The sequence below is a fragment of the Mixophyes fleayi genome, chromosome 5, assembly GCF_038048845.1.
Source record: "Mixophyes fleayi isolate aMixFle1 chromosome 5, aMixFle1.hap1, whole genome shotgun sequence".
NCBI classification, from domain to species: domain Eukaryota; kingdom Metazoa; phylum Chordata; class Amphibia; order Anura; family Limnodynastidae; genus Mixophyes; species Mixophyes fleayi.
The window spans coordinates 271,469,538-271,496,265 of NC_134406.1; the positions used below are offsets into that span (position 1 = coordinate 271,469,538).

At 39.8% G+C, this 26,728-nt stretch overlaps 1 protein-coding gene across 1 annotated transcript in view; it reads left to right on the top strand.

Annotated features, from left to right (window-relative positions):
• The window catches only part of OBSCN (obscurin, cytoskeletal calmodulin and titin-interacting RhoGEF), a 284,159-nt gene that overhangs the window by 82,246 nt on the left and 175,185 nt on the right, over positions 1-26,728 (top strand). Inside the window, exons 25-36 of the mRNA XM_075214135.1 lie at positions 43-204; positions 2,210-2,314; positions 4,003-4,269; positions 5,488-5,757; positions 6,810-7,076; positions 9,093-9,359; positions 14,815-15,081; positions 16,378-16,647; positions 18,314-18,580; positions 19,308-19,574; positions 20,630-20,902; positions 24,542-24,808. Coding sequence (XP_075070236.1) covers positions 43-204; positions 2,210-2,314; positions 4,003-4,269; positions 5,488-5,757; positions 6,810-7,076; positions 9,093-9,359; positions 14,815-15,081; positions 16,378-16,647; positions 18,314-18,580; positions 19,308-19,574; positions 20,630-20,902; positions 24,542-24,808 — 2,949 coding nt within the window. The remainder of the gene's footprint in view (positions 1-42; positions 205-2,209; positions 2,315-4,002; positions 4,270-5,487; positions 5,758-6,809; positions 7,077-9,092; positions 9,360-14,814; positions 15,082-16,377; positions 16,648-18,313; positions 18,581-19,307; positions 19,575-20,629; positions 20,903-24,541; positions 24,809-26,728) is intronic.

Here is a 26,728-nt window from a genome sequence, read left to right on the forward strand (position 1 = left end):
ACTGTGTCATTCACCCGTCATCCTGCTCCATCCGCATCATAGCTCGAGACATCCAGTTCATTAAGCCGTTAGTGGATGTGGAAGTGACGGAAAAGGAATCGGCTTCATTCATCTGTCAGATCTCTCACGATGATGTGGAAACTCAGTGGTACAAAAACGGTGTAAAACTGAGGGCGGGAGAAAATGTTAAAATGCGTCAGGAAGGTGAGTGCCGGGGTTAAAGGGACACTAACCCCAAACATCTTCTGTGCTCAGTTATGCTTAGTACAGGGGGATATATATGCTGAACAGGGTTTTATGTTTTCCCTTTGTACAGCAAACTTAAGGCGTTGTCACTGCCACTTCTATACCTGCTATGTGTCATTATTTAGGACCTTTTTGCCCTTCGCTGAAACCTCAATGACATATCCATCCTAATTATGTCACACTGTGCCATTAAACCATACCCATAAAATCATGTGTTCTGACAATATTATCACACCTTAATTAGGGGAGCTTTGGGAGAGGATAAAGAAAATCTGGGGAAGAGAAGGCAAATAGTGGAATGTACCCAACAGCTCTGCAAGCAGACTTACTGGTAAAGACGTGTAACAAGAATATTTCATTCTGTTCTTAAAAATATGCCTGCCTCCACTGTCTATAGCTGACAGGTACCTTCTAGCAGGCAATAATTTAGGAATTTGAGAAGATCACGAATTTGATTGTATCTAACGTATACTATAACTTTAAAACCATAATTTGCTCATGGGAATTTTTACCTTATCATACAGATCAAATGAAAAGTCTTTGGGGCTGAGTCATTAAGTAAAGTAAGGCAAAAAATAGGAGTAAATGTTCTCTGGGACAAACCATGTTACAATACAAGGGGTGCAAATTAGTTTATTATTTTGCACATAAGTTAAATACTGGCTGTTTTTTCATGTAGCACACAAATACTTGATAGCTTTATTTTTATATTGATATTTAAAGTTAATCTAGGACATGTCCTACCCCAACTATAAATATGTCCCCAATTTTACATTTACCTCCCCCTCCAATGCAACATGGTTTTGCCCAGGGGCAGAATTGCTCCTTTTTTATTCTTTGCTCTCCTTAATGACACAGGCCCTTTATGTTTAGTATAGGTTGCATCAAAAGGTTTTAATCTTATTACTGGGCAGAGACAGTGTTTTCATAAGAAAATCCAGTTTGGGTCTATTCCTGATTGTGTGGGATAACCAGCTGACTGTATACAAGTTGAGAGGTAGCGCAGAGGGGTAAATCGATGGTTCCCCCAAATCCAAATAGCACCTAGACCGGACTTACTGAACAAAGGATACACATTTGTACTACTGTTTCTAGCACTTGTGCTGAATCATTTGTGCACATTGGTGTGATATCAGGTTTTCCAGAGCAGGAAATATATATACAGTATAATGTATGTAATGACGTATTGTATAGAGAGTATGAAAATACATAGGATATGAATATTTTGGTTAAAGGCAATGTTAAAATCCCCCAAGTTTAAAATCCTGAGCTTACCTCTATTAATCTGCACATTATCACATACCTCCCAAAATTTAGAATCCTGAAAGTGGGACAAAATAAACCCAAACACTGGACAAAACTCCACCCATTTTCCTGTTAAGCCCCAACCCTTTTCCTGGCCACAAATCAAGATATCACTCCAAAATCGGGACCATTGTGGGGAACGTTATCAGTCTAAAGCAGGGATGGGCAATCCGATATACAACAACCTCCAAAGGGATCACACATTACCCTTACTTTCAAAATAACTTCGGCACCCCCACATCACTCGGCCCAAAATGCCCACCTGCTCTGAAACAGCCCCACATGCCCTCGCACCCCCACTTGTCACAAAAAGCCCCCACATGTATTCCGAAACAGCCTCATATGCTACTCAGACCTCCTCACCTGCCCCTCATATCTCCCCTCAGACGCAGACATCTCCCCTCAGACCTCCTCACATCTGCCCACAAGCCCCTCACATCTCCCCTCAGACCCGCAGTCCGCAGAGGAAGGAGGGAGAGGATGTGGTCCAGAATGCATTGCCCTAACTCCTCCGCCTCTGCCTGTTGCCCACCACTGATCTAAAACACAAATTGGATACAAAAAGAGGAAATGTGAGGTTCTAAATGATACATCTAAAAACTTGACACTGCACTTTTTATTGTGTCCTAAGCTTCTAATTCACATGCGTTTATTATAGGGAGGACGTATTCATTGATCTTCAAAAATGTCCAGTCTGAAGATGCCGGTGACATTAAATTTGTGTCCGAGACTGCAGAATCAGAAGCCAGTCTACGCATTAAAGGTAAATAGACCAGTTTATGTTGAGACGTCCTCCTGCGCTGGTCTTAATTATATTAAGGATATACTGTAGTCATTATCTCCATTTATGAAGGGTACGCACATCCTAACTGTCCCAATTTAAGTCGGATAGTTCCAAAAAGAGGGGAACTGTCTCACCATCTCATTTCCCGACTCGTGGATTGTTGGTAGGTGTGTCCCGGCACACCGCTGTGCGCGGAACTTAAGGGATGGGAGTTGGGGCTGTGCCTAGTTCTAGACACGCCCCCTCTTGAGACCCCACACTTGTATGGCCACACGCCCCTTGGTCCTGATTCCAAGAAGACAAATGTTAAGAGGTATTAAGTTTAAAAAAATAAATCAATTTGTTATCATTGATTTGTGTTTGCTGAGAAGCATAAATAAGAAACAAAAAGTGATAAAATTATGAAACAAGAGTCAACTTCCCACCTCTTTAATTTGGCAGTCCTAGACTTAGGCCAACAGTATATGACCTTGCAACAAATCCTGGCCTGTGACAAATTGTTTTCTATTCATCAGAGCAATAATACACAGTTGTGGATGACAATGCATCCTTTTATTATATTGGAACGGCCAACCAGAGACTGTAAATGTTTGATACCATTATCACAGAACAGGAATAATTATACATCTCTACATTCATGTAATGTAACTTAGTATTCTAACCTATAATAACTCAGTCCGTGTACTGTAGGGGTTGCTACATACATGTAGAGGGTCCTTAGGATGTTCTCCTCTTATGATTTGATGGCTCCTAGAAATGCTAACGTCTTTATGGAAGCACTATCACTTGAAGACTGCTGCTGTAAACAGTGAAAACTCAAGCCAGAATATGGTCCGCTAAAAGTGCACCTAAAGCCTACCGAGGGGGCAGACATTTTTTTGGTTGAACTAATATTCAAAAGCAGCCTATCAATTCACTAGGAACCAATGACATCACTTGTCCCTAGTAAATTGATAGGGGGAATATTAGTTAAGATCACAACATTTCTGTCTCCAATGTGAGTAGGGTGCAAAGGCAACGTTAATGTTTATGATGTGAAATAGTTTTTATAACTAATCGTAGTTTTATGTGAAGTTGGAGAGCTAGAAACCTTCATCAACTCATATTCAAATATTGTACTTAAAATAATAGCATTCATCAGATACATGAAACATTGAACGTCAAATAAGCGGTATATTGGGAGAAAAATGTACAATTTTTTATTAATAGTAAGGGAGGGCAGACTAATACTTGTACAGAGTCACTGCCTAAATACTAAAAGCAAACAGTAACAGGGTGCCATGTAATTATCTGGCCACTAGAGGCACTGTCTCATTGAAGTCTGAGGAAGCTAATTTTGGAATCTGGTGAAAAAGTGTTATTGCCCATAGCAACTAACCAGATTATAATAAGTGCAGTTTATAAAGTGAAAGACAACATCTGGTTGGTTGTTAAGGGCAACAGACCATTTTCACCAAAAATCATAAATGTCCCCCATGGGTGATATTTAATTTTACCTCAACTGGAGAAGCAGAAAGTACAGAACAATTAGACATTTTGCACATAATAACTTATAATCTTATTATAATGAATACTGTATCTGTAGAAAAAGAAAAATATTAAATAGACAACTAGTATGCCACTTAATAATGATAGTACATAATCTCTTTATTTATGGACTATTGCAGAACTTCCTGTTAAAATAACCAAGCCACTGCGGGATAAGATCGCCATAGAAAAGCACCGTGCATTCCTCGAGTGCCAAGTATCTCGTGCCAACGCCGAGGTGACGTGGTACAAGAAAGATAAAGAAATCCAGCCGGGTAATAGATACGAGATTGTAAGTCAAGATCTGTACCGGAAACTTATCATCAACGAGGTGGAGTTCAAAGATGAGGACACCTATACCTGTGATGCCGGGGATGCCAAGACCTCTGCGAAACTGCTGATTGAAGGTATCGTAGCTATCTATCTAATTGTCTTCTATCTATCTATCTATCTATCTGTCTATCTATCTATCTAATTGTCTCCTATCTATCTATTTATCTATCTATCTATCTAATTGTCTCCTATCTATCTATCTATCTATCTATCTATCTATCTATCTATCTATCTATCTCTCATATCAATCTCTCTCTCATATCAATCTATCAAGATGTCTCCTATCTATCTATCTATCTATCTATCTATCTATCTATCTATCATCTATCTATCTATCTCATTATCTATCTATCTATCTATCTATCTATCTATCTATCTATCTATCATCTATCTATCTATCTATCTCATTATCTATCTATCTATCTAATTGTCTTCTATCTATCTATCTATCTCTCATATCAATCTATCTAGTTGTCTCCTATCTATCATCTATCTATCTATCTATCTCATTATCTATCTATCTATCTAATTGTCTTCTATCTATCTATCTATCTCTCATATCAATCTATCTATCTATCTATCAAGTTGTCTCCTTTCTATCTATCTATCTCTCATATCAATCTATCAAGTTGTCTCCTATCTATCTATCTATCTATCTATCTATCTATCTACCTATCTATCTATCTATCTATCTCTCATACCAATCTATCTATCTATCTATCTATCTATCTATCTATCTATCTATCAAGTTGTCTCCTTTCTATCTATCTATCTCTCATATCAATCTATCAAGTTGTCTCCTATCTATCTATCTATCTATCTATCTATCTATCTATCTATCTATCTATCTCTCATATCAATCTATCTCTCATATCAATCTATCAAGTTGTCTCCTATCTATCTATCTATCTATCTATCTATCTATCTATCTATCTATCTATCTATCTATCTCTCATATCAATCTATCTCTCATATCAATCTATCAAGTTGTCTCCTATCTATCTATCTATCTATCTATCTATCTATCTCTCATATCAATCTATCTCTCATATCAATCTATCAAGTTGTCTCCTATCTATCTATCTATCTATCTATTTATCTATCTATCTAATTGTATTCTTTCTATCTATCTATCTAATTACCTATATATCTATTTCATTATCTATCTATCTCATATCTATCTATCTATCTATCTATCTATCTATCTATCTACCTGGGTATCGAATATCTATCTATATTATCTATTTATTTATAAAGAATTTTATAACTCTTCTTTTCCTACCTTTATAAAGAACAATCTATCAATATCGTGAGCGAGTTAAGCGATATGGAGGTAACGCAGCCGGAGAAGGCCGCCTTTGAATGTGTAACCTCCATCGTGTCGGTGAAACCCCCAAAGTGGATTCTTGGAGGTGAAGTTCTCCACGATGGAAAAGACGTAACCATAGAACAAGAGGGAACGATCCACCGTCTCACCCTGTGGAAAACGTCTCCAGAGATGAGTGGAGCTGTCCAGTTTCACATCGGGAAATCCAAATCCACCGCCAATCTGGTTGTTAAAGGTGATTCGGTCTCTAATTCAGTAATTGCAGCTTTATTGTAATAATCCAAATATCTATATTTTGTAAACTAATTGTCAATGCATTAGTGATTTAAGGTTTATTGTATAAATATATAGTTATTTAAACTTATTTATTTATTTTCATTTAAATGTAAATTTATTTATTTCTTTATAATAGTAATTTAAGATTTTCTTTAGTAAACCACAATTTATACCTTATTTAGAATTCTTTATAAGTATCATGTTGTGTCATGGGTCACTGTTTTCTGTATATGTCATGTACGGCACTGCGGACCCTTTGTGGCACCTTTTAAATAAAAGATAATAATAATTATAATAGGCTACGAATGATTTATAATGTATTATAGAAAATCGGAAAGTGATTTCAAATTTACTGTAATATTCCACAATCAGTAAGTGATTTTGGATTTACACTAATGATCACCATCATTTCATAGTGATACAATATTATAATTTATAAGTGACTTAGGAAAGCAGGAAGGTTAACTGTACTACTCTCTTTACAATATCTAAGTTTGTATTTAGATATGTCTAATAAAATAATATTAAAAAACTCTTATTTTTTTTATCAGCTTTAGGGTGACTGCAATTCTATCAGAGTGGGTGGAATGTGATAATTTTATTTTTCTTTATATAAGAATTTTTTTGTTTCCATTTGTGTGCTGCCTTCGCTTTCCTGTACTCTTCCTGATAGGCCTGTTTGATAAAAATTCAGCAGGTTTCGACGCCCCACCCCCATGAATTTCCTAGTCAATTAAGGGAGGGGCATTGACAACCACTTGGCTTCTTTCAACTGGGGCAGAGGAGAGCGAAGTGCTGTGTGGGACAGTTAGTCTCATTAGGAACGTTGGTGGATCCACTGATGGAACATGGAAGATAAAATGCAAAAAATGAAAGTTTACTTTTCTCATCTAATGTAGAATTTTATTGTGGGAGTTATTGGGAAATTACTTTAACTTTGCCAAAATAAGAAAAATTGTGCGCTATGTACAATTAACACAGCGCTTAACATATTTATATTTTATTTTTTAGATATTCCGCTACAGGTCACGCAAAGACTTGAAGACAAGACAGTCAATGAGCGTCAGACTGTCATCTTGTCCTGTGAATTCAAACCCGCTCCTAAATTTGTAGAATGGTATCATGGGAAAACTCTGATTGAGGCATCAGAGAGGTACAGACTAAAGCAGGAGAGGAACATGGCAGAGCTTAGGATTGTAAAGGCGAATCCTGATGATGCTGGAGTGTACACCTGCAAAGCTGGAGCTGTGCAGACTTCTGGAACTCTCACTGTTAAAGGTGTGGTCTGTGATCAATATTAAATATACAGTGCAAATCTCACAACTGTCCCATTATCGCAAGGCAGTACAGAATTGCGGACCTCAAAAGGGGTGGGGCTTATGTGAAAATGGGTGGTATTTACTCAAATGTGGGTGGATCTGGGAAGGTTTGGGCTGATCAGTCCTGATTCTGCATGTCTAACTGTTGGGATGCAATATGTAATACAATGTGATATATAATGCTAGCAACACGCTACGATATGTAGGTATCGGGAAACTGGTCGGATATTGCATTATGTGTGACCTGCATTGATTATCCAATTGCATTAATGTCCGGCATGTTGGTAATTATGGTTGGAACTAACCAGCCTGTGTGTCCGGTCACCTTCCCACCCCTCTGACAGACCCCACTCATTCCAGACAAGAATCAGCTGCTCAGCTGCAGGGGCAAACTGCCGGATCTATTGGTGTAATGAAATCATACATCGGTCTTATCGCCTGCCGTTTGCTTGTGTGTGTCTACCATACCAAAATCATTTGAGAGTGAGACGCAGATGTTGCTGTATATTCAAATTTAAAAATTTAAGGTTCCATAATTTTAAAAGGCTAATTCAACAAGATAAAAAAAAATATTCACTATCAATACGTTAGTGGTAGGTAGCATCAGATGACCAGGAGCATCAGATCACCAAGGGGATCAGATCACCAGAGGCATCAGATCACCAGAAACGCCAGAACACCAGAAGCACCAGATCACCAGGATCATTAGAACACAAGGAGCATCAGATCACCAAGGGCATCAGATCACCAGGAGGAACAGATCACCAGGAGCATCAGATCACCAGGTGGAACAGATCACCAGGAGCATCAGATCACCAGGGATACCAGATCACTAGGAGCACTAGTTTACCAGGAGTATCAGAACCACCAGGGATACCAGATCACCAGGAGCATCAGATCACCAGGGATACCAGATCACTAGGAGCACTAGTTTACCAGGAGTATCAGAGCCACCAGGGATACCAGATCACCTGGAGCACCAGATCACCAGGAGCATCAGATCACCAGAAGCCCCAGAACACCAGAACCAGATCACCAGGATCATTATAACACAAGGAGGATCAGATCACCAAGGGCATCAAATCACAGAGAGGAACAAATCGCTAGGAGCATCAAATCGCCAGGAGCATCCAATTGCCAGGAGCATCAGATCACCAGGAGTATCAGAACCACCAAGGATACCAGATCACTAGGAGCACTAGACCACCAGGAGTATCAGAACCACCAGGATTATCAGATCACCAGGATTATCAGATCACCAGGAGCACCAGATCACAAGGGGTATCAAATCAAAAGTAAAATCAAAACTATCTCTGATTATTCTTATTGTGCTTTTATCTTACAATAAAATAATATAAATACACATTTTTTTCATAGACAGAAGATCCTGGAACATAATAAAACAGTGATCTTTAAAAATATATATCTGTTACTAAAGTGAATTCTGGAATATCCTTCATGAGGATGCATCAGGATTCTTGGGACATATCTGGATTTCTGTAAAAAAGAAATTGCAATGTTTCTGACACTAATTTCACCACCTACTAGTGTTAAAATCCATCAACTGTATTTGAGATTGATTGTCCTGTAAGAAATATAAAAGAAGTGGAGGGTTCTAGGCCATGAGCTTCAGCTAAACAATCGCTCCACTGCCTCCGACTCGCGTCCAATCAAATGGTGCCCACTGTTCCCATCACAGCTCTGCTTATTTCGGAGCTGATTTCAGATCTGGATACAGTGACCAGATGTGAAATCAGAAGGTGGCTCAACCCTGTGTAAAGCACAATAATATGTAATATGTGTTCCGGTTGTAGATTAGTCCACCTTGAATAACATAGCTTTGTACTTGGTTAAGCAGATTAGAACAAATATAAGTTATTTCTGAGTAAAATGATGTTTCCTTTGTACTTGGTTAAGCAGATTAGAACAAATATAAGTTATTTCTGAGTAAAATGATGTTTCCTTTGGTCTTCAGCTCGTGACGTGAAAGTGTTGAAGCCTCTGGTCGATGTGGAGGTAGACGAGGAAAGCTGCGCCGTCTTCTCCTGTGAACTGTCCCATGATGACGAGGAGGTGGAGTGGTTCCTGAACGACACTCTACTCTACACAAATAACTACAATGATATTCAGAAGATTGGCGGCTGTCACACGTTGACGCTGAAGCAGGTGGCTGCTCAGGACTCGGGGACTGTGAGTGTAAAGACCCAAAAGCTGTCACTCAGCGCAGCCCTGAAGGTGAAAGGTAGGTGGACATTGCTCTATAATTCTCTGTATACCAACGTGGTTACGCCGATGGATGGATGGTTACATTTCTATGTACATGTGAAACAATGCTTGGACATTTAAGGGGAGTTTGAAAAGTGCATTAAAGTAAATGATTATCAATTTTAATCCATTGTACGGATATATTTTCATGATTTATAACTTTATTTTAAGTGTTCTGAATAAGCATAATACAAAGTGTTTTAGATACTCATGACATAAGAGACTAATAAGGACAGAGGTCATCATCATCATCAAGATCTCCATTTATTTATATAGCCACTAATTCCGCAGCGTTGTACAGAGAACTCACATCAGTCCCTGCCCCAGTGGAGCTTACAGTCTAAATTCCCTAATATACACACACACACACACACAGACAGAGAGAGACTAGGGTCAATTTGTTAGCAGCCAATTAACCTACCAGTATGTTTTTGGAGTGTGGGAGGAAACCGGAGCACCTGGAGGAAACCCAGGCAAGCACGGGGAGAACATACAAACTCCTCACAGATAAGGCCATGGTCGGGAATTGAACTCATGACCCCAGTGCTGTAAGGCAGAAGTGCTAACCACTTAGCCACTGTGCTGCTTTTGAATCTGTAAACTATAATACTCTCTCTAAGTAATAATTGAATTTTAAACAACAATTTGGAGAATTATCAATAGCAGACACAACACTGATGTTTGAATAATATTCACTAAGGCACTTAAATAATAAATAAGTGATTCATTTATACATGTTCCAGATTTCCAATCAGCATCTAAAGGGTCCAGTAACTGTTATAGTAGTTATAGAGAGCACACGTAGATAGATGTCAGCTTTCACGACTTCTGGCTTATTATCTTATCTGACATTTTGGCACAAAATACCAACATTGCTATTGTTAATCTACACTCTGTAACTGTATGTCCAGGTAAATCAACCATTACTGTTCAGCAATAAAACCTAACAGTACTTTGATAATAATTACTGTTTTGCACTTGCAATCTCTAGTAACTATTTTCTGCAGTACATAATAGCATTCCATTGTTTTCCATTACTCATCTGCCATCCTATGGGGTGGTAGTCACAATTATGCTACTAATATTGCCGACATTAACACCTGTGACATAAAAATTCCGAAGACTCACAGAGCGACATGTCAGAAATACAGACTTACCAACAGACACACACACACGATACTTCCGACACGGCGTGAATAGATTGCGACTACAGAAAAGCCCGGCAGTTAAAATTGACATCACTTCAAAAGACAACACTGACATTTCCAGTTTTAGAGTGGCAATGCCAGAACCTGCTGCAGTATAATCTAATCCAAGGGTTAAGGTTAACATTACGTTCTAGCGCCGGGTACTGGCATTGCCATTTTAAAACCAGAAATGTCAGTGTCGCCTTTTGAAGTGATGTCAATTTTAACTGCCAGGCTTTTCTATAGTCGCAATATATTCAAAACGTGTCGGAAATGTTCTGCGTGTGTCTGATGGTAAGTCTGTATTTCTGACATGTCGCCCTGTTAGTCTTCGGAATTCTTTTTATGCCGCAGTGTCGGCAATATCACTATCAAAAAAGGGTACCCCGCCCATCCTATGATGTCTCCTCATACTAGTTCACGTATAACACAATTATATCAGGAAAAAACTTGCTTATACCATACCTGTCACACATCGGGATCTTAGCCGCACTTACCTCGTCCGCCGCTGTCATATCACGGCTACCTGGGTCCCTTATGGTCGTCTGCAGCATTCCCGTCCTCTACACCTCCGTTTGTAAACAAACACATACTGTTTGTTTTACTGCATGCATACTTGCCAACTTTTCCCTGTTGGCTTCAGGGAGATCCCCGGGGAAGATGGGTGTGAGATGGCGATATTTGAGTCATTAAGCCCCGCCCCACGCCACTTATCTATTGCGGGGGCGAGAATCGGGAGGTTACCCTGCTCTACCGGGAGCCCGGATGGTCTCCCAGAAATGCGGGAGTCTCCTGGACATTCCGGGAGAGTAGGCAACTATGTGTTAAAGAAAAGCAGCTAATGAATCTCTAGAGACTGAAGTGTCTCCATTACTGAAGTCATGTTGTCTTACCTGTCAGTCTTTGATTAAATCTTGGTCTCCATGAAAATGGCCACTTCCATAGGCATCAATACATGGATATAGGACACAATTTCTGACCTGTGTCATCATGCCACAGATGGCGAAGCCAACCACGTCTTGTACTGGCCCAGTATCAGGGAGAATGCCAGACTCTTCAGGGAGTGAGGGAGATCACCCCTATTTCAGGGAGTCTCCCTGACATTCAGGGAGAGTTGGCAAGTATGACTGCATGGGTGCGGCCATCTTGGATGCAGTCAGGTGATCTTTCCAGACCAACCAGATTCAGTAGCTGTGATCACATGAACTGTACAGCCAATAGTTGCTTGTGACACCCTATTTAAACCTGCTGCTGTGATCTGTTCATTGCCAGAACAACACACTTCTCTCCAGAGGATAGGTCTTGGCTCCAGTGTTCCTGGCAGCATTTCCAGACTGCTCTTTCCCCTGCTATATTCTCCATTCAGCAAGAACATGAGCAGGAAGATCATCCAGGCTGCTAGGTTCTGTTTCAGTCCAGCTTCAGCCAGTCCCAAGGGTCCCGAATCAGATCAAGAAATACAGACAACCGTGACAATACCCCAGTTATTATTTACCAGCTAATAGAGCAGCCAGTAGTGTTTCTATAACTTATTGGTGCCTTTTACTGATCTGTTATATAAAGTTGCAGAGAGCTCACATAGATAGATGGCAGCATTCAAGACTATCTAGATTCTAGACACTCCAGGTGTTGTGAAACTACAAGTCCCAGCATGCTTTGCCAGCCATCAGCTAGTTATCTACTGGCAAAGCATGCTGGGGTTTGTAGTTTCACAAAACCTGCAGTGTCACAGGTTAGCCATCACTGGCTCTAGAACATTCCACCACTGCTGCTCTGCTTCTCCCTGCAGCGCCCTCTACTGAATCCTCCACAAATGACAACAAATCTTGAATAATACTTTACCACATATAATTATGGCATTAGGATATCAACAAAATAATATGTAAGGGATGAGGTTTTTTTTACTACCAGTTTTTAACATGCTATATAATACACCAATATAGTACTAATCCAATATATTTTGCAAACAAACATCTGTAATATAAAATGATATGGTGCTATGAAGATTAACTCTTCAATTTTGATACGCAGCAAAGCCATTTGGAATATTTTTTGTGATGGCTGTGGTTTAATATACATACATTAGAATACTCATACCATTTGTGCTTATTTATGAACTAAATAAGGAATTGTTCATAAGACCTTCCCAGTCAGTCCGACAGGTTTTGTTGAAATTATTATTTTAACAGCCCGAAGAACACATTTCACATTTTCTATATTTTAACAATATTTCACCTCCCCAAAGTGATGCAATTGAATTAATTAGAGGTCTGATAAAATATTTCTGCTCATCATTTTAATAGTATTACAAATAAAGTTTGATGTTGTAATAATTTATCTCTTGTGGAACTGGAGCGTCGCAAATGATCCCATTTTAATCTTTCTGTACAAAATTTGCCTTGAGCTAATGTGAGTGAGATCGTACTATCTATATAGATTCCTTAAAGATCAACACTACGAACTGAAATGTAAATTCAAAAATTAAATAAAATGACCTTTAATAAATGGAGGATAATCCCCATTTCAGTGAGGATTTAAACTATGTTTTTGAATACAATCAAGTAAATTATCATCATCACAATATGAGAAAATTAATTGTAAATGTTAGATAATTAGCACATAAGTATAGATATTTTACATAAAACATTTTTTTGTTTGTTAGTTGACTAGAGATGCTGCACAAACATTTAGTGCAAAATACATGAAGCTATGATTTGCCCAAATAGAAATAGAAAACAGCAAAATTATTATTATAGGCAAAACCCGGCGTGTTGGGTTGGAAAATATATTTGTGAATGCAAATTAAGTTATTTACGGGACAGTGAGTGAGACTGATGGTGATGTCCAATGTGAAGCAGGCCTGAGCTCAGGAAAACAGGGCTAGAGTAGCGGCCTAAAGGTACAGAGGGTGACGGGATAGTAGAAGGAGAATTTCTGCCAAACCGATGTTAAAATAAACAGACTTATCTTGAAGCTGACGCTGGAGATCTCCGATTGGATCACCATATTGACAGCAAGTTATCCCAATTGGAGAAATGTTCCCCACTACAGCTTGACGTCATTGCGACGTCTGTCAATTGAAATTTAAAGCGGCAAAGTGGGGACCCCTAAGAATAAGTGTTTAAACACTTAACCCAACATTGCCGCTTTAAATTTCTATTGACAGACGTCGCGATGACATCAAGCTGTAGTGCCGAACACTTGTCCAATCGGGATAACTTGCTGTCAGCATGGTGAGCCAATCGGAGATCTCCAGCGTCGGCTTCAAGGTAAGTCTGTTTATTTTCACATCGGTTTGGCAGAAATTCGGATTTTAGTTGGAGGCTTGTCGATGTCGGATTTTTCCTCATTGATCAAGCGTACCCCACCCCTTGTGAGATAGTTCCACAGGTGAGGAGCAGCTTGGCCGAAGTCCTGGAGGCAGGAGTAGGAAGAGGTAATCGGTGTGATAATGAGGCAGCATTCATTATCAGAGTGTCAGCAAGGAGTATGGGTAAGATGAGGTTGGCGATGTAGGGGTCAGAGGATTGGCTGAGAGTTTCCTAAGGGGGGGGGGTGAGGGGTTTAAATTTAATTCTGAAGGCCTCAGTGAGCCAATGTAGCGACTGGCAGAAAGGGACAGCAGAGATAAAGTGGTTGGAAAGAAAAATAAGGTGGGCAGCAGCACTGAGGATAGATTGATGTCCGTGGGCCTGATTCATTAAGTAACTTAGGCAAGAAATTTCTTACCTAAGTCTTCTGGACAAAACCATGTTACAATGTAAGAGGTGAAAATCAGTTTTCTATTTTGCACATAGGTTAAATACTTGATAGCTTATTTGTACACTGAAATTTAAAGTTGATATTTGTAAGCTACATGAAAATACAGCCAGTATAGAAAACTGATTTTCACCCCTTGCATTTTAACATGGTTTTGTCCAGGAGACTTAAGTAAGAAATTTCTTGCCTAAGTTACTTAATGAATAAGGCCCATTATATCTAATTCAGTAGAATTCAGTAGAAGTAGAGTTAGACATTAAGGGTTATCTGTATTACACCCGTGTGGTTGGATTGGCAGGTCTGTGCGCCAATGTTTGCTGTAACAGCTGAATCAGAGCGAGCAGGAGCACTTTATTTCCACCATAAGCATCAGAGATTATAAACAATGCTTTGTTTTCAAGAATTTTGTGTGGAGTTACCATTTAACATTTTCTATGCAATAAAACAAAGCCAGTGGTAAGTTGTGGGTTACTTTGCTTCCTCTAGAAAAGCCGGTGGTGTTCATGAAATCTTTGGATGACGCTGTGGGTGAGGAACGAGGAACGATCACGTTGAAGTGCGAGGTCTCCAAACCCAAAGTGGCTCCGATCTGGAAGAAGGACGACCAGGTTCTGCCGAACGGAGATAAATATCAACAGATACAGGCTGGGAAAACGGTGTCTCTCACCATTCACAACCTGAACAAGGCTGATGCTGGTCTGTACATCTGCGACATCGGTACGGATGTGGCAAGATCCAAAGTTGGAGTTCAAGGTACTTTATGAATATTGGTTGTCGGCCCTTTCTTCTTTTGTTCTGTGTAGTTCTAATCCATTCTGCTAAAGGCTGGGAGCTGACCAGATATATGGGCAGGGGTTTACAATGTGCATCACACAATAGACATTTTCCCTGTTGTGGTATCATGTGACTGACATCATGTGACTGTTCTTGCTTTATGGCACTGAGCAGAAAGATGCATAGCAAAATCACGTAATTTGCAATGGTGTAATTTTTACCCCCGAGTCGTGTTCATGTCATCGGAGATAGACTTTCCTATAGATAAGGATCTAACTGCTCTAATGCAATTTATCTGCTTACCTAACTAAATAAAATAATAATTTGTAATGCGCAACATATTAAAGTGAGCTATAAAGATGGATATAGGGAAGATTTGAAGACATTTATCGGTTTGTGGGGTGTCACAGAGCTTTATCACTGGCCAAAAAGATCAGATTCAACACCACATTGTGAGGGATGTACAAGATGCTTTCAGTGGAGTGCAACATGCTCCACAAACATCCATGTGCCTAGTCTGCAGTTAGCAACTAAAGTGTATTTGAGTACGAGAAACTTAACTATCGTCAATCTGATGACACCTTACTCTATGTTTATATCGGGGAGGGGTAATTGTTCAAGTAGGCCCTGCTGTCACCTGTTTGGTTTCCCTCAGCAACCTCCAAGCACATTAAAGACTATTTATTACATGCAATGGGCAGAACAAATTGGGAAATGTATTGTCCATTAGGAGGTGAAAACACGCAAATCCAGGGACACCTACACTTTTACGTTTACCTGGATTTGTATTTTCTATTAATTTTTATACAGGGAACTCAATAGTCATCTATTTTGTTGCCATAACGGTCCTTGATTTAGAGTTTAGTGTGAACATGTCCCGTTTTAATATATAAGCAAAAAGTTGCATCTGCACAACTGTGTTTCCGTGTATTTTGAGTTGCACGTATTTTAAGATACATAGAAGATACTAACTGACAATGTAATGCACTTCAAATGGACTTGTTTGCGTCTGCAAACAATTGTATGCAACTCATACTGTACTGGGCTTGCACTTTAATGTTGGGATCTACCTCTTCCACTCCACGTGCAAGGTGCCCAAAGTGCAAAGAACGTGCACCTCTAAATATGGAGGAGAGTTGTGCTCATGCACAGTGCAAGATGCATCTTTACATCAATGCCCTTAATGCCCATCTCTAAATCAGACCATATATCACTACAGGCAGGGCACAAGCCTGTTACACATCTGTGTCATATTCTGCGCTGTTCATCCTGCAGAGCTAAACATTGGAATCACTAAACGTCTGAAGAGCACCGAGGCCAAAGAAGGGGAGAGCTGCACGTTCGAATGTGTCCTCTCTCATGAGAGCATCGATGAATGCTCATGGACTGTGAATGGACTGGAAGCAGAGAATGACCACAGGTTCGAGATATCTAATAAGGGGCGGAAATACTTGCTTAGGATTAAGGAAGTGAAGGCCAGTGATGGGGGTGAAGTGGTCTTCACAGCCCGCAACCTGACGTCTAAGGCCTCCTTGATTGTGAAAGGTAAGACGATATTACATTAATACTGCAGCGCTAATTTTGTAATGAATGCCCTTTTAGTCATCATGAATCCTACAGAATTCATAAAGGATTCGAACACATAGGCGTTATAAAACATTGCTAGTGGAAGTATGGATTAAACTTTCTACTTTGTCCCAGATTTTAACAGCACCTTTATTTACAATTATAAAAGCTACTGTAGCATAGTATCCTCAGTACTTAAAAACTTCCTACAGAACGCTGAGCATTAACACTTCTGAACCACTGCAGATAGTGAAATGGGCAAGAGGCAAATCGTGTTTGTACTGGTCCAAATATATACAGTATGTGGTCTTGTATATTTTCTGGGACTCTTATAATCAAAACGCATTTAAAAGGCTTTGAGATGAGCGTTAAATACTTAAAAAAAAATACAGTTGTGTGTACAAGACCTTAAAGAATTGTTTTTCATTGTACTATAGCCTTACACTAGATGCACTTATGCTATATACAGTAATACATACACAATATCCTTACAATAGTATAGCCTTAATCCACCTAATGGGTTAAACAGAGGTTGCTTTGGATGATTACATAAGGGTCTCCCACTAACACTGAGCATCTGATTCATACAGCCAGTTCCCACCAAGATAAGCAAAGTTATAAAATATGAAGGCAGTAATTAAAATAATGATTTACTCAAAGTTTATAATATAGTTGCAGCGATTGTGTGGACACATTTAAGTATGGAAAGTTCTCTCCATATATCGCAGACCCAAGTTGACCACTCCTGTGCCACCCCTTTACGTGGGTGCCCCAGTCTCTGAGTGGTGGTTTATCTATGCGGTAGTTTTGTCGGGGATTCCTCACTTATGATCGGGTCCATTTGGCAGGCCATCACTCTCAGAATGCAGCTAATTGATAAACAAATTAAATATTTAAGATGGAAAAAAAATATTCTAAATAGACACTGAAGTGGGAGTCAGGAATTGCTTGGCCATTTCGGTTGTGGATTTTTGTTTTAATATTATAATAGTTGATGGTTGTAAGAGTATTGGGTTATATTTTATGTGGTTTGTTTTGTTTTGTGGATTTGCATAAAAATAATGTCCTGGTAACTATTTTTGTGACATGTTTAAATTCAGTGATCAGTAGTATTAGTATTAGAGACATCAGGTTTAAAGACACTTTCTCTGGAAATTCTTAAGGGACTTGTTACTAATTGCTTATGATTCCATTTATCTTCTTGCTCTTCCTGTGCCATGCTGTATTTTTGTCCCAATGATGATTTATCTTACAAGCTCTGAATACATTTACCATACTTTACCCAAGTGTGTCCTTCTATCTCTAACCATCAAATAGCTTCATCCACAGATCAGTGCTCCAATATAGCGCATGTCACTTCTGTATCTCTATAAAGGTTTGAACTCAACTTTTAAATTAAGCAAGACAAGTCTTATGACTAAGCAGCATGACGTTGTTTCCCAATGTGTGGGTGCACCAGGGGTACTCATACAGATGACCCTTTCTACTTTACCATTCTGAACTCAGACCAGCTAGCTCCTCTCCTTAGAAGCCCGGCACGGTGGCACTTGCAGTATGGATTTTAGCTATGTCAGCAATACTACCAGTGTTTCTGTAGCGTTTCAGAACCACCACCTTCAAGATTGGCAACACTTGTGTTTTTCAGAAAAGCCAGCCGTTATATCCAAGCCTCTAGAAGACAAAACAGCCACAGCTGGTGAAGACATTGTCTTGAAATGTGAGATATCCAAAGAAGACACAAATATCAAATGGTCCAAGGATGGCAAAGTGTTGAAGAAGAGCCAGGAATATGACATTTTCCAGGAGGGAACGGAGACCTGGCTGGTTATCCACGAAGCCTCATCCAAAGACACAGGAGAATATATATGTGAGACCACCATCTCTAAAACCAAAGCTACGGTTCAGATCTCAGGTGGGTGTAAACTGTTATGAAGCGGGAGCTGCAACAACAATTTGTTCTCTTGATTTATTATTGCATATACTGTATATATGAAAGAAAAAAGCTTTGTTATTTTATTGTTATAACCAAAAATGTGTTGGAATATTTGTGTGTTCTGCACAAGAAACAGGAACAATAGATAGTGAAAGTATCAGTGATATTCCTATCATAGGCAAACCGATGGGGGGTTTCCTAGCGCCTGGAAAACCCCTCCAAGCCTGGGGCACAGTATAATTGAGGTGACTGGACCCTGCCCCCGCTTCACACAGCTCTACTTGAAAAGGGAGAGCTGTGTGCACCTAACAGTAGTGCACGCAGCATTGCCCATGTATATTATAGGGATAGGAAGAGTTGGAGAGCAGCCAAGCACTGTCTAAAATTATAGTCACGCCCCCATGCATGCTGGTCACGCCCACTGGTGGCGTGGAGTGGAAACCCCCCTCTACAAATCCTGCATTTGTCCCTGCCTATCACTACCTACTTGCCCCTGGCTACTAACTGCTAACACATCATCACTTGGCCACATCCCCTAAGCACAAATTAAATGGTCTCACAAACAGTGATGGATCATAGAGAGGAAGAGAAACTGTCAATTAGTAAAACACTGGCTCTGAGCTCGAGATCGCACAACTCATTGGAACATGTTTTACAAAAAGTCAAATTGAAATTGAAATGAATGTGTGATTGTTTTATTTAACAGAAAAACCCAACAGGTTCACCAAGGAGCTTTCAGATGTAAACTCTGAGGAAGGGGAAGAAGCCGTGTTCACTTGTGAGACTGAGAGACGCGCTCCCGCTGTGAAGTGGAGGAAAGGAATCTCAGAACTCAAACCGTCCAAGAAATATAAACCCAGCCAGAAAGGAAATGTCCTGAGCCTGACGGTGAACGACTTGGAGAAGAGCGACAGCGACACGTACATATGTGACATCGGAGATGCGCAGACCAAAGCCTCTCTCACTGTGAAAGGTATGGTTCTATGGTGACGAGAATCAACACCAATTACCTGGGCATATAGGTCAGGTTTAGGCAACCTGTGGCTCACTAACTGTGGAACTGCAGGGACCCAACAGGGGCAGGTGGTGGTCCTCAAAATGTTGTTGAACTACAAGCCCCAGAATGTTCTGCTAGGCAGGTTAGGAGTTGTAGTTCCATAACACCTTGAGTTGCCAACAATTGATATTGGTTTTTGTTTTCCAAAATTAAGCACATGTTATTATCCACGTATACAGTGGTTATGATTTCCTAGATTTTGGGTTCAGATTTAAATACTCCTAAATTTACATAAATAATTTACTAAATATGCTGGTGTCAAACAAGTATTTAATATGTCTTACAATGCAATCACTGAAAATCATGTCTCCACTCATCTAGATGTAGGCAGATTACAATTCGGATACAACCAGGATTTGATATTCAGCACCATCTAATATTCTGAATTTGTAGCATTATTATTGTGTCTGCAAAAGCTTTGGGTTTAGTTAAGTAGTGGAGGTTTAAGCATTCCATAATCCTGTTCGTCTATCTTACTTCTTTGTACTATGTCAAAAACACAGCCTGTGTCAGTGGCAAATTATAACAAGGGAGAGGGGTAGCCTGGGTTCCCCCCATTCATACTCAGTGCGGCAAGCGTGACATTGTCAAGAGATAAAGTAAGTTCGGAGTGAGGATCTTGTTGTATGAACTTGGGAGATGTTCTAGCTGTTTATTGCAAAATTAAGGTTTATTGTGTATGTTAATATGTTTGGGGTGGAGGGTTTGTTGTGCATTATAATGATATTTGGTGTCTATGTCTTGAACAGTTTCCAGAACAATTATAAGTAGAATAATGTCTGCATGTTATGTGTTAATGTCTACTTGTCGTACATAGTCTTCGTGTCATCTGAAATTGACTTGCAATGTTTGGACACTGCAATGAGCTCTCCTAGCAAACTTCATGTAGAACTTTGGTGAAGAACAGCTGATTCCCCACACACCATGTACGGTTCTACTCTCGGTTTCTCAACTGTCTGTGTTCATTTTAGGCTGCAAAGTTCTGATAGTAGAAGATCTTGAAGACGTTGAAGTTTTTGAAGGGGAATTTGCCACGTTTAAATGTAGGATCTCTCCGGCACAGTACAGGAATGTGCAGTGGTTTCTGGATAAAACCCCATTACAAACAAATGAAGTAAATGAGATACAAACTCTTTCGGGGGGATGTCACACGCTGGCTCTCAAGCAACTGAGTGTCAAGGACTCAGGCACCGTCACGTTTGAAGCTGGGGATCAAAGAACATCTGTAAATCTATTAGTGAAAGGTAACAATGTATCCATGAAGACAATTCTAGAAAGGAAAGATAAAGAACAAGTGCAGTTAAAAAGTTTAAGGGGTCGATTTATGACAGGGTCGATAAGGCCTATTATTGGAAAAAAATACGGTTATCTTAATTTGTCACTAGCAGTAACCGGCTCCATTCCCCATGCCTACTTGTCAAGTATGCCGGTGTTACTTGTACGGACGTGATACCTTTTCTCTTAACTCAGACTATGAACAGCATTAAAAAAAGGTGCTGGACTGATAAAAAAAAAAACTATATATGGATGAAATCATTTTTTTCACTAAGGATATTTTTTTAAATGAATGGGGCTATTTCCTCTCCTCCATAATTATTTTTTGGTACTAACAATGAAGTTGGAAGTTTGCACTGAGCTTCCAGTTTTACACCTGTGCCTATAGGCTGCAGCATCGCCAGCGAGAGACCTTCGGATCCCTCTCGGGAGACTGGACAACTCATATGCACAGTCCGACGGTGGAGTATTACCAGTACAGACACCAGGCGGTAAATGTATCAAGCTGAGAGTTTTCCGGCGGGTTTGAAAAACCCATCAGATTCTAGCTATCATTTATATAGTACATTCTACCAAATGACAGCTAGAATCTGATTGGTTGCTATAGGCAACATCTCCTTTTTTCAAACCCGTTGGAAAACTCTCAGCTTGATACATTTACCCCTAGGTCAGAATGTGGAAGTTCCTTCTTCCACCACTGCGATAAGCAAGAGGTAGAAAGTGTCGATGGGGCACAGTTATCGACGGGACAGCCTCTTATCAGATGTGCTCTCCTGGCATGACTGTAACAGTAAATTGCTTTCTTAAGTCATCTGTCATCGCTGCAAATAGCAGCAAGAACAGATGAGCAAAAATTTTAGTTTCATATATAGACCCCTTAGTTCTTTAAATAGCCCTCTTCATTCCAGATGAGGAAAAGTAGCTTGACTAAATTCTGCTAATTATTTACAAAATAATATATATTTTTAATTTAGTTAATTTTACTGCCAAAAATACTAGGGGCTAGATTTACTAAGCTGCGGGTTTGAAAAAGTGGGGATGTTGCCTATAGCAACCAATCAGATTCTAGCTGTCATTTTGTAGAAAGCACTAAATAAATGAAAGCTAGAATCTGATTGGTTGCTATAGGCAACATCCCCACTTTTTCAAACCCGCAGCTTAGTAAATCTAGCCCTTGGAATGTTCCAAATCTAAACCTTAAGACTTTCTTGCAAGATTTCGTTCAGCCAAATTCTTAGGATTCTGCAAACCAAATCCAAATCTTAACCTAAGTCACCCCTATCACTTCTCAGAGCTTAAAGTAAACATCTGAGGTTATGGTTTAGTCTCCCTTTCATTCATTTGAATATGCAAATTAGAATTTTCATACAGTTCTGTATTCATCAGAATGTTTTGAAACAAGATTTGATATTTGGCCAGACCCTAAAATATGGATTTGGTGGTTCTCTAGAAAATGCAGAGCACAATTTCCTCTAAAACTCTGATTTTGTGCTATTGTAGAAAAACCTTCCGTCACCAATTTGGAAGTGTCACAGGGGGAAAGTGCTACACTTAGCGTAAAAACCTCAAAACCAAACGAGCCAGTGACCTGGTACAAAGACGGAAAAGTACTAAGAAACTCATCTAAATCTCAGATAACTAGAACTGGGTGTGAGACTGAATTGGTTATTGGTGACACGACTGGCAAAGACAGTGGGACTTATATCTGTGAATACGGGACAGTGAGAACTAGCACAGTCCTTGATGTTAAGGGTAAGGCAGGCTGGGGAGAATTTTAGTTTTTTCAATCTAACCAGCTAACTAACTAATTAAAGGTCTCTGTGGGAACTCAGCAGATAATTGCAACTTAATATTACATAACATAAAATAGTATCATTACAACTAACAGTTATAATTTGTCAAGATCACATTATGCCCCAGTTTGCTTCCTCAACTGGTGCTGCATGCCTGATTTTGTCTTGGCCGGAGATACAAAAAGACAAAAAAAACTAAACCAAAATATTTAATTATGTTTTTATAACGATAATTCATCGTCCTTCACCACAAATAAAAAATACAAACTGTTCGGTCTACTATTGAATAACGTTGACTTTGTGGAGAGAAGATCGTAAGACTTTTGTGTCATTTAAAAGAAAAAAATATACAGCCCACTCTGTTCGTAACCTGGAGTAGAATTCTTATACTTAGAGATGTCTCAAAGGTTTGGCAACAAACTTAATGGCATCTGTCCCATTTGAGGTTGGTCTTTCACGGAAATGCCAGGATATCAAGTTTTACGCTTTTGTGCATCAAAATGGCTCCATCCATGTTGCATTTTCTGATAAGTTCTCACACTATTTTTCTATAAAATTCATCTGGTGTGAGGTTTTATTTCCATGGAAAAGAAGAACCTAAATTGCTTAACTAATCCTCCGTCACAGATCTGCACATCTCTTAAGAATGTAACTATCATCCAGTAATACACCCATCTCATCACCTCTCCACGTCAACATCTAACGGCTTCTTTTATCCATATGTCTGTATGAACTGTTTAATTAAAAAAAAAAACATTTTGAAGTTTTACTGAATGTTGTATGTTGCAAATTGTTTCTTGTTTCTTGTGCATTATAACAGTGTATTGTAGTTGGAACAAACACATCCTTTTTTTTACCTTGGCATTAGCATTACAGGCATCATTGTACATACATAACTGCATGCAACCAAGAAAGCCCTGAGTAGATGAGATTCAGTGAATGAATGAAATCACAGTCGATCTCTCAGCTCTGCTGCAGCAGACCATGAAATGAATACAATGCAGCAAAATCTTTATTAAAAATGAGAAGAAGGTTGAAAAGGAAAGGAAGACACCATCCCCATCTATAACTTTCTCATACTTTAGGCTCCTATTCCCCACATTAGGGCTTTTATTGCAGGTATTTTTACAGATCAGTAAGTAAGAAGAGTAAAGCAATTATGATGCCTACATTTACAGGAAAGTATATCCCATGCTCATAGCTTTATACTCTTGCTCCCTCTTACTCCATCTACCAACTCTATCCATAGCCGCTGTCCAGAGAGACCCTCCAATGTGAAGATATTACAATACTTGCAACTGTTGCTATTCTTTTAAAGACTCCGGAACCTACTCCCCATTCAGCTGCCACTTGTTTTTTAATTAAGTTGAATGAGATGTTGAGGGCTGATTAGATACTTTTTTCCATACAAATACAGTGTTTCATTGATACTGTACCTATATGAATAGTCGGTGGCAACATCACATTGTCATGTTGTTGTATCAGGGTAACCACAATGTGGACATTTATGACTTAGACTCAGAAAGTCCATCCCAGAATGAAAGTACCTAAATATATCCAATATTGTATTCCTGGGTTTTGCGTCAAAATTTTGGTGCATGTTATCATTTTTTCCTCGTATCAGTTCAGTTTCATTAAGCTTCCAGGTATAAGCTCATTGGTAATTAAAAGACTTCTCCGTTTACAATAATGAAGACAATACTTTGGAGAAAAAAAAGCCATGTCCTTGATATTTACACCTAGTTGTACATATGATGTGATTTACATTTGGCTGACGCATTTCACTCGCATAACGTGAACGATTTTCCATTTTAGCGGTTCAAGCTTACTTCAAGCGTGAAGTCCAGAGCGCTGATGTTGAGGAAGGGGAGACGGCTACGCTTTTCTGCGAGGTCTCCATAGAGAAAGCTGAGGTACAGTGGAGGAAGGACGGGCAGCTGCTAGGATCCGGCAGCAAGTATGAGATGCGGGTGAAGGATCGCAGAGTGGAGTTACTGGTTCACAACGTGGGGAAAGACGACGCTGGAAATTATACTTGTGAAACCGGGGAACTGAAATCATCAGCAACCTTGACGGTGAAAGGTAAATACACAAATTATTTCCAATAATGCACTAACATATATCCAATTAAATACTGTGACATGGGCACGCTTCTGGTGATGCACACAGAAACAACTTCTTGCTTTGTATTTTGCTTTTCATTGTCACGATGGCAAAGTAGCATATAACACACTTTCTGGACACTCTAATGCTAAATTAACAGAGAGACTAGCTCCCTTGACATCGACCAACTTATTTGGCATCGGTCACCCTGAATAATGAACAACTAAGCCTTAAATAGTTTAGACTCTTCCCACAGTCCTAGCTTGACACCCTGAATAATGAACAACTAAGCCTTAAATAGTTTAGACTCTTCCCACAGTCCTAGCTTGATGGAAAGGTGACACTCCTACCATGCCTTTAGAAAGGAGTTTTCTGCAAGGGTTCTGCATCACTAATCTCACAGGAGACACACCATGTCAGCTTGCTGCTAGCTATGGAAAAAGAAGCTTTCTCTTTCATCCAGTCTGGGGGACACTGCTTACCATGGGTTGTGGAGGGGAGCTTGAGGAGTTGGCACCTAACTAGTTAACTTTTAGTGCTGCCGACAGACCCCTCCCCTCTACAATCCCCCTGCCTCTTCCTCTTCCTGTCAGTTTTTTTCAGGTGCCCTGGAGTTGGGCAGTGTTTTTTATAGCTAGTATAAATTTAAACAATTTAAAAAATTTTATTTTTCTATTATTTTATTTATATTCACTACTATTGGTGGCAGTGATGGAGTGTGTTCTATAATAGAGAACACACTCACAGCCAGCAGCGCAGGCATTCTCCTGTCAGATGGGAGCCAGAGACTCTCACTGACAGGGAAACTTTCAGAAGGGTGCCTAAACTGAGGAGTGACAAGCGGTCTCATGGACCGCTGCACTCCTCCAGCCTCCCCGATAACCGGCGCTGCCATTACAGGCAAAGAGTGCCGGTTATCGGATTAAGCAAGTAGCGGCGGCCATCTTGGATTTTTGGGCCAGCAGCGCTACGGAGAGAGGAGGAAGGGGGCTATACCACGGTTCCCCCCTCATGCATAGGAGGAGGGCGCCGGGTATGTCGCTGCGGAGACCTCTGTATTAGAGGTCTCCACTATCTGCCACGCTCCATTTTTGATTTTTTTCTATTTTTAAAACTGTTTTTGGAGCTATTGAAGGGGGGGGAGCTAATGCATAGAGTTCCCACCTCCTTCCACAGAGCGATGGTATATCCCAGTCTTCTGGCGCAAAAAGAAGGCCGGGAAGAGAGACCAGAGCTGAGGGAGAAATCACAGGACAGACTGCCGTGGACTTCTCTCCTTGTGGCCCCTGGCTAAGTATCAGCTTATTAAACACACATTTTTTATTTTTTTCTGTGTAAAATAGTAGGCTAGTAAGGTTTACATATAGTCTCCTACTTGCCTACATATATATTGCTGTTTAACTTACAAGTACAACTTTTATTATATAGATTAGTTGTTCTTGTTATGCAATCTGTTTTTCCCTGCATACATATCTCTCTATATTTTCTCTGTTTACACAGCTAGATTAACCCTTTAATCTGTGTGGTTGGTGTGCCTTCCTTTATAATAATGACAGATAAGGGAAAGGGCCCTATTGCAAAATATTTCACTTGTTCTAAGTGTCAAGTTAAATTACCGTGTGGGCAGGGGGACCCTTTGGCGCTCTGTTCTGCATGTGATGCAGGGGCTTCCACTGTGCAGACTCATCAGTCCACAGCCCCTCTGACGGAGGAGTCGGCCTGGGTGGCCTCCCTGACACAGTCGGTTTCCTCCTTAGCTCAGATGGTATTACAATCTAACCAATTGCTATCTAATATGGCTACTTCGGTGGCTTCTAATAATAGCACTCAGCTGGGCCTCCCTGTTACCACAGGCTCCATTGGAACGTCTTTACCAGGACCTTCCTCTTCCTTTTCTGA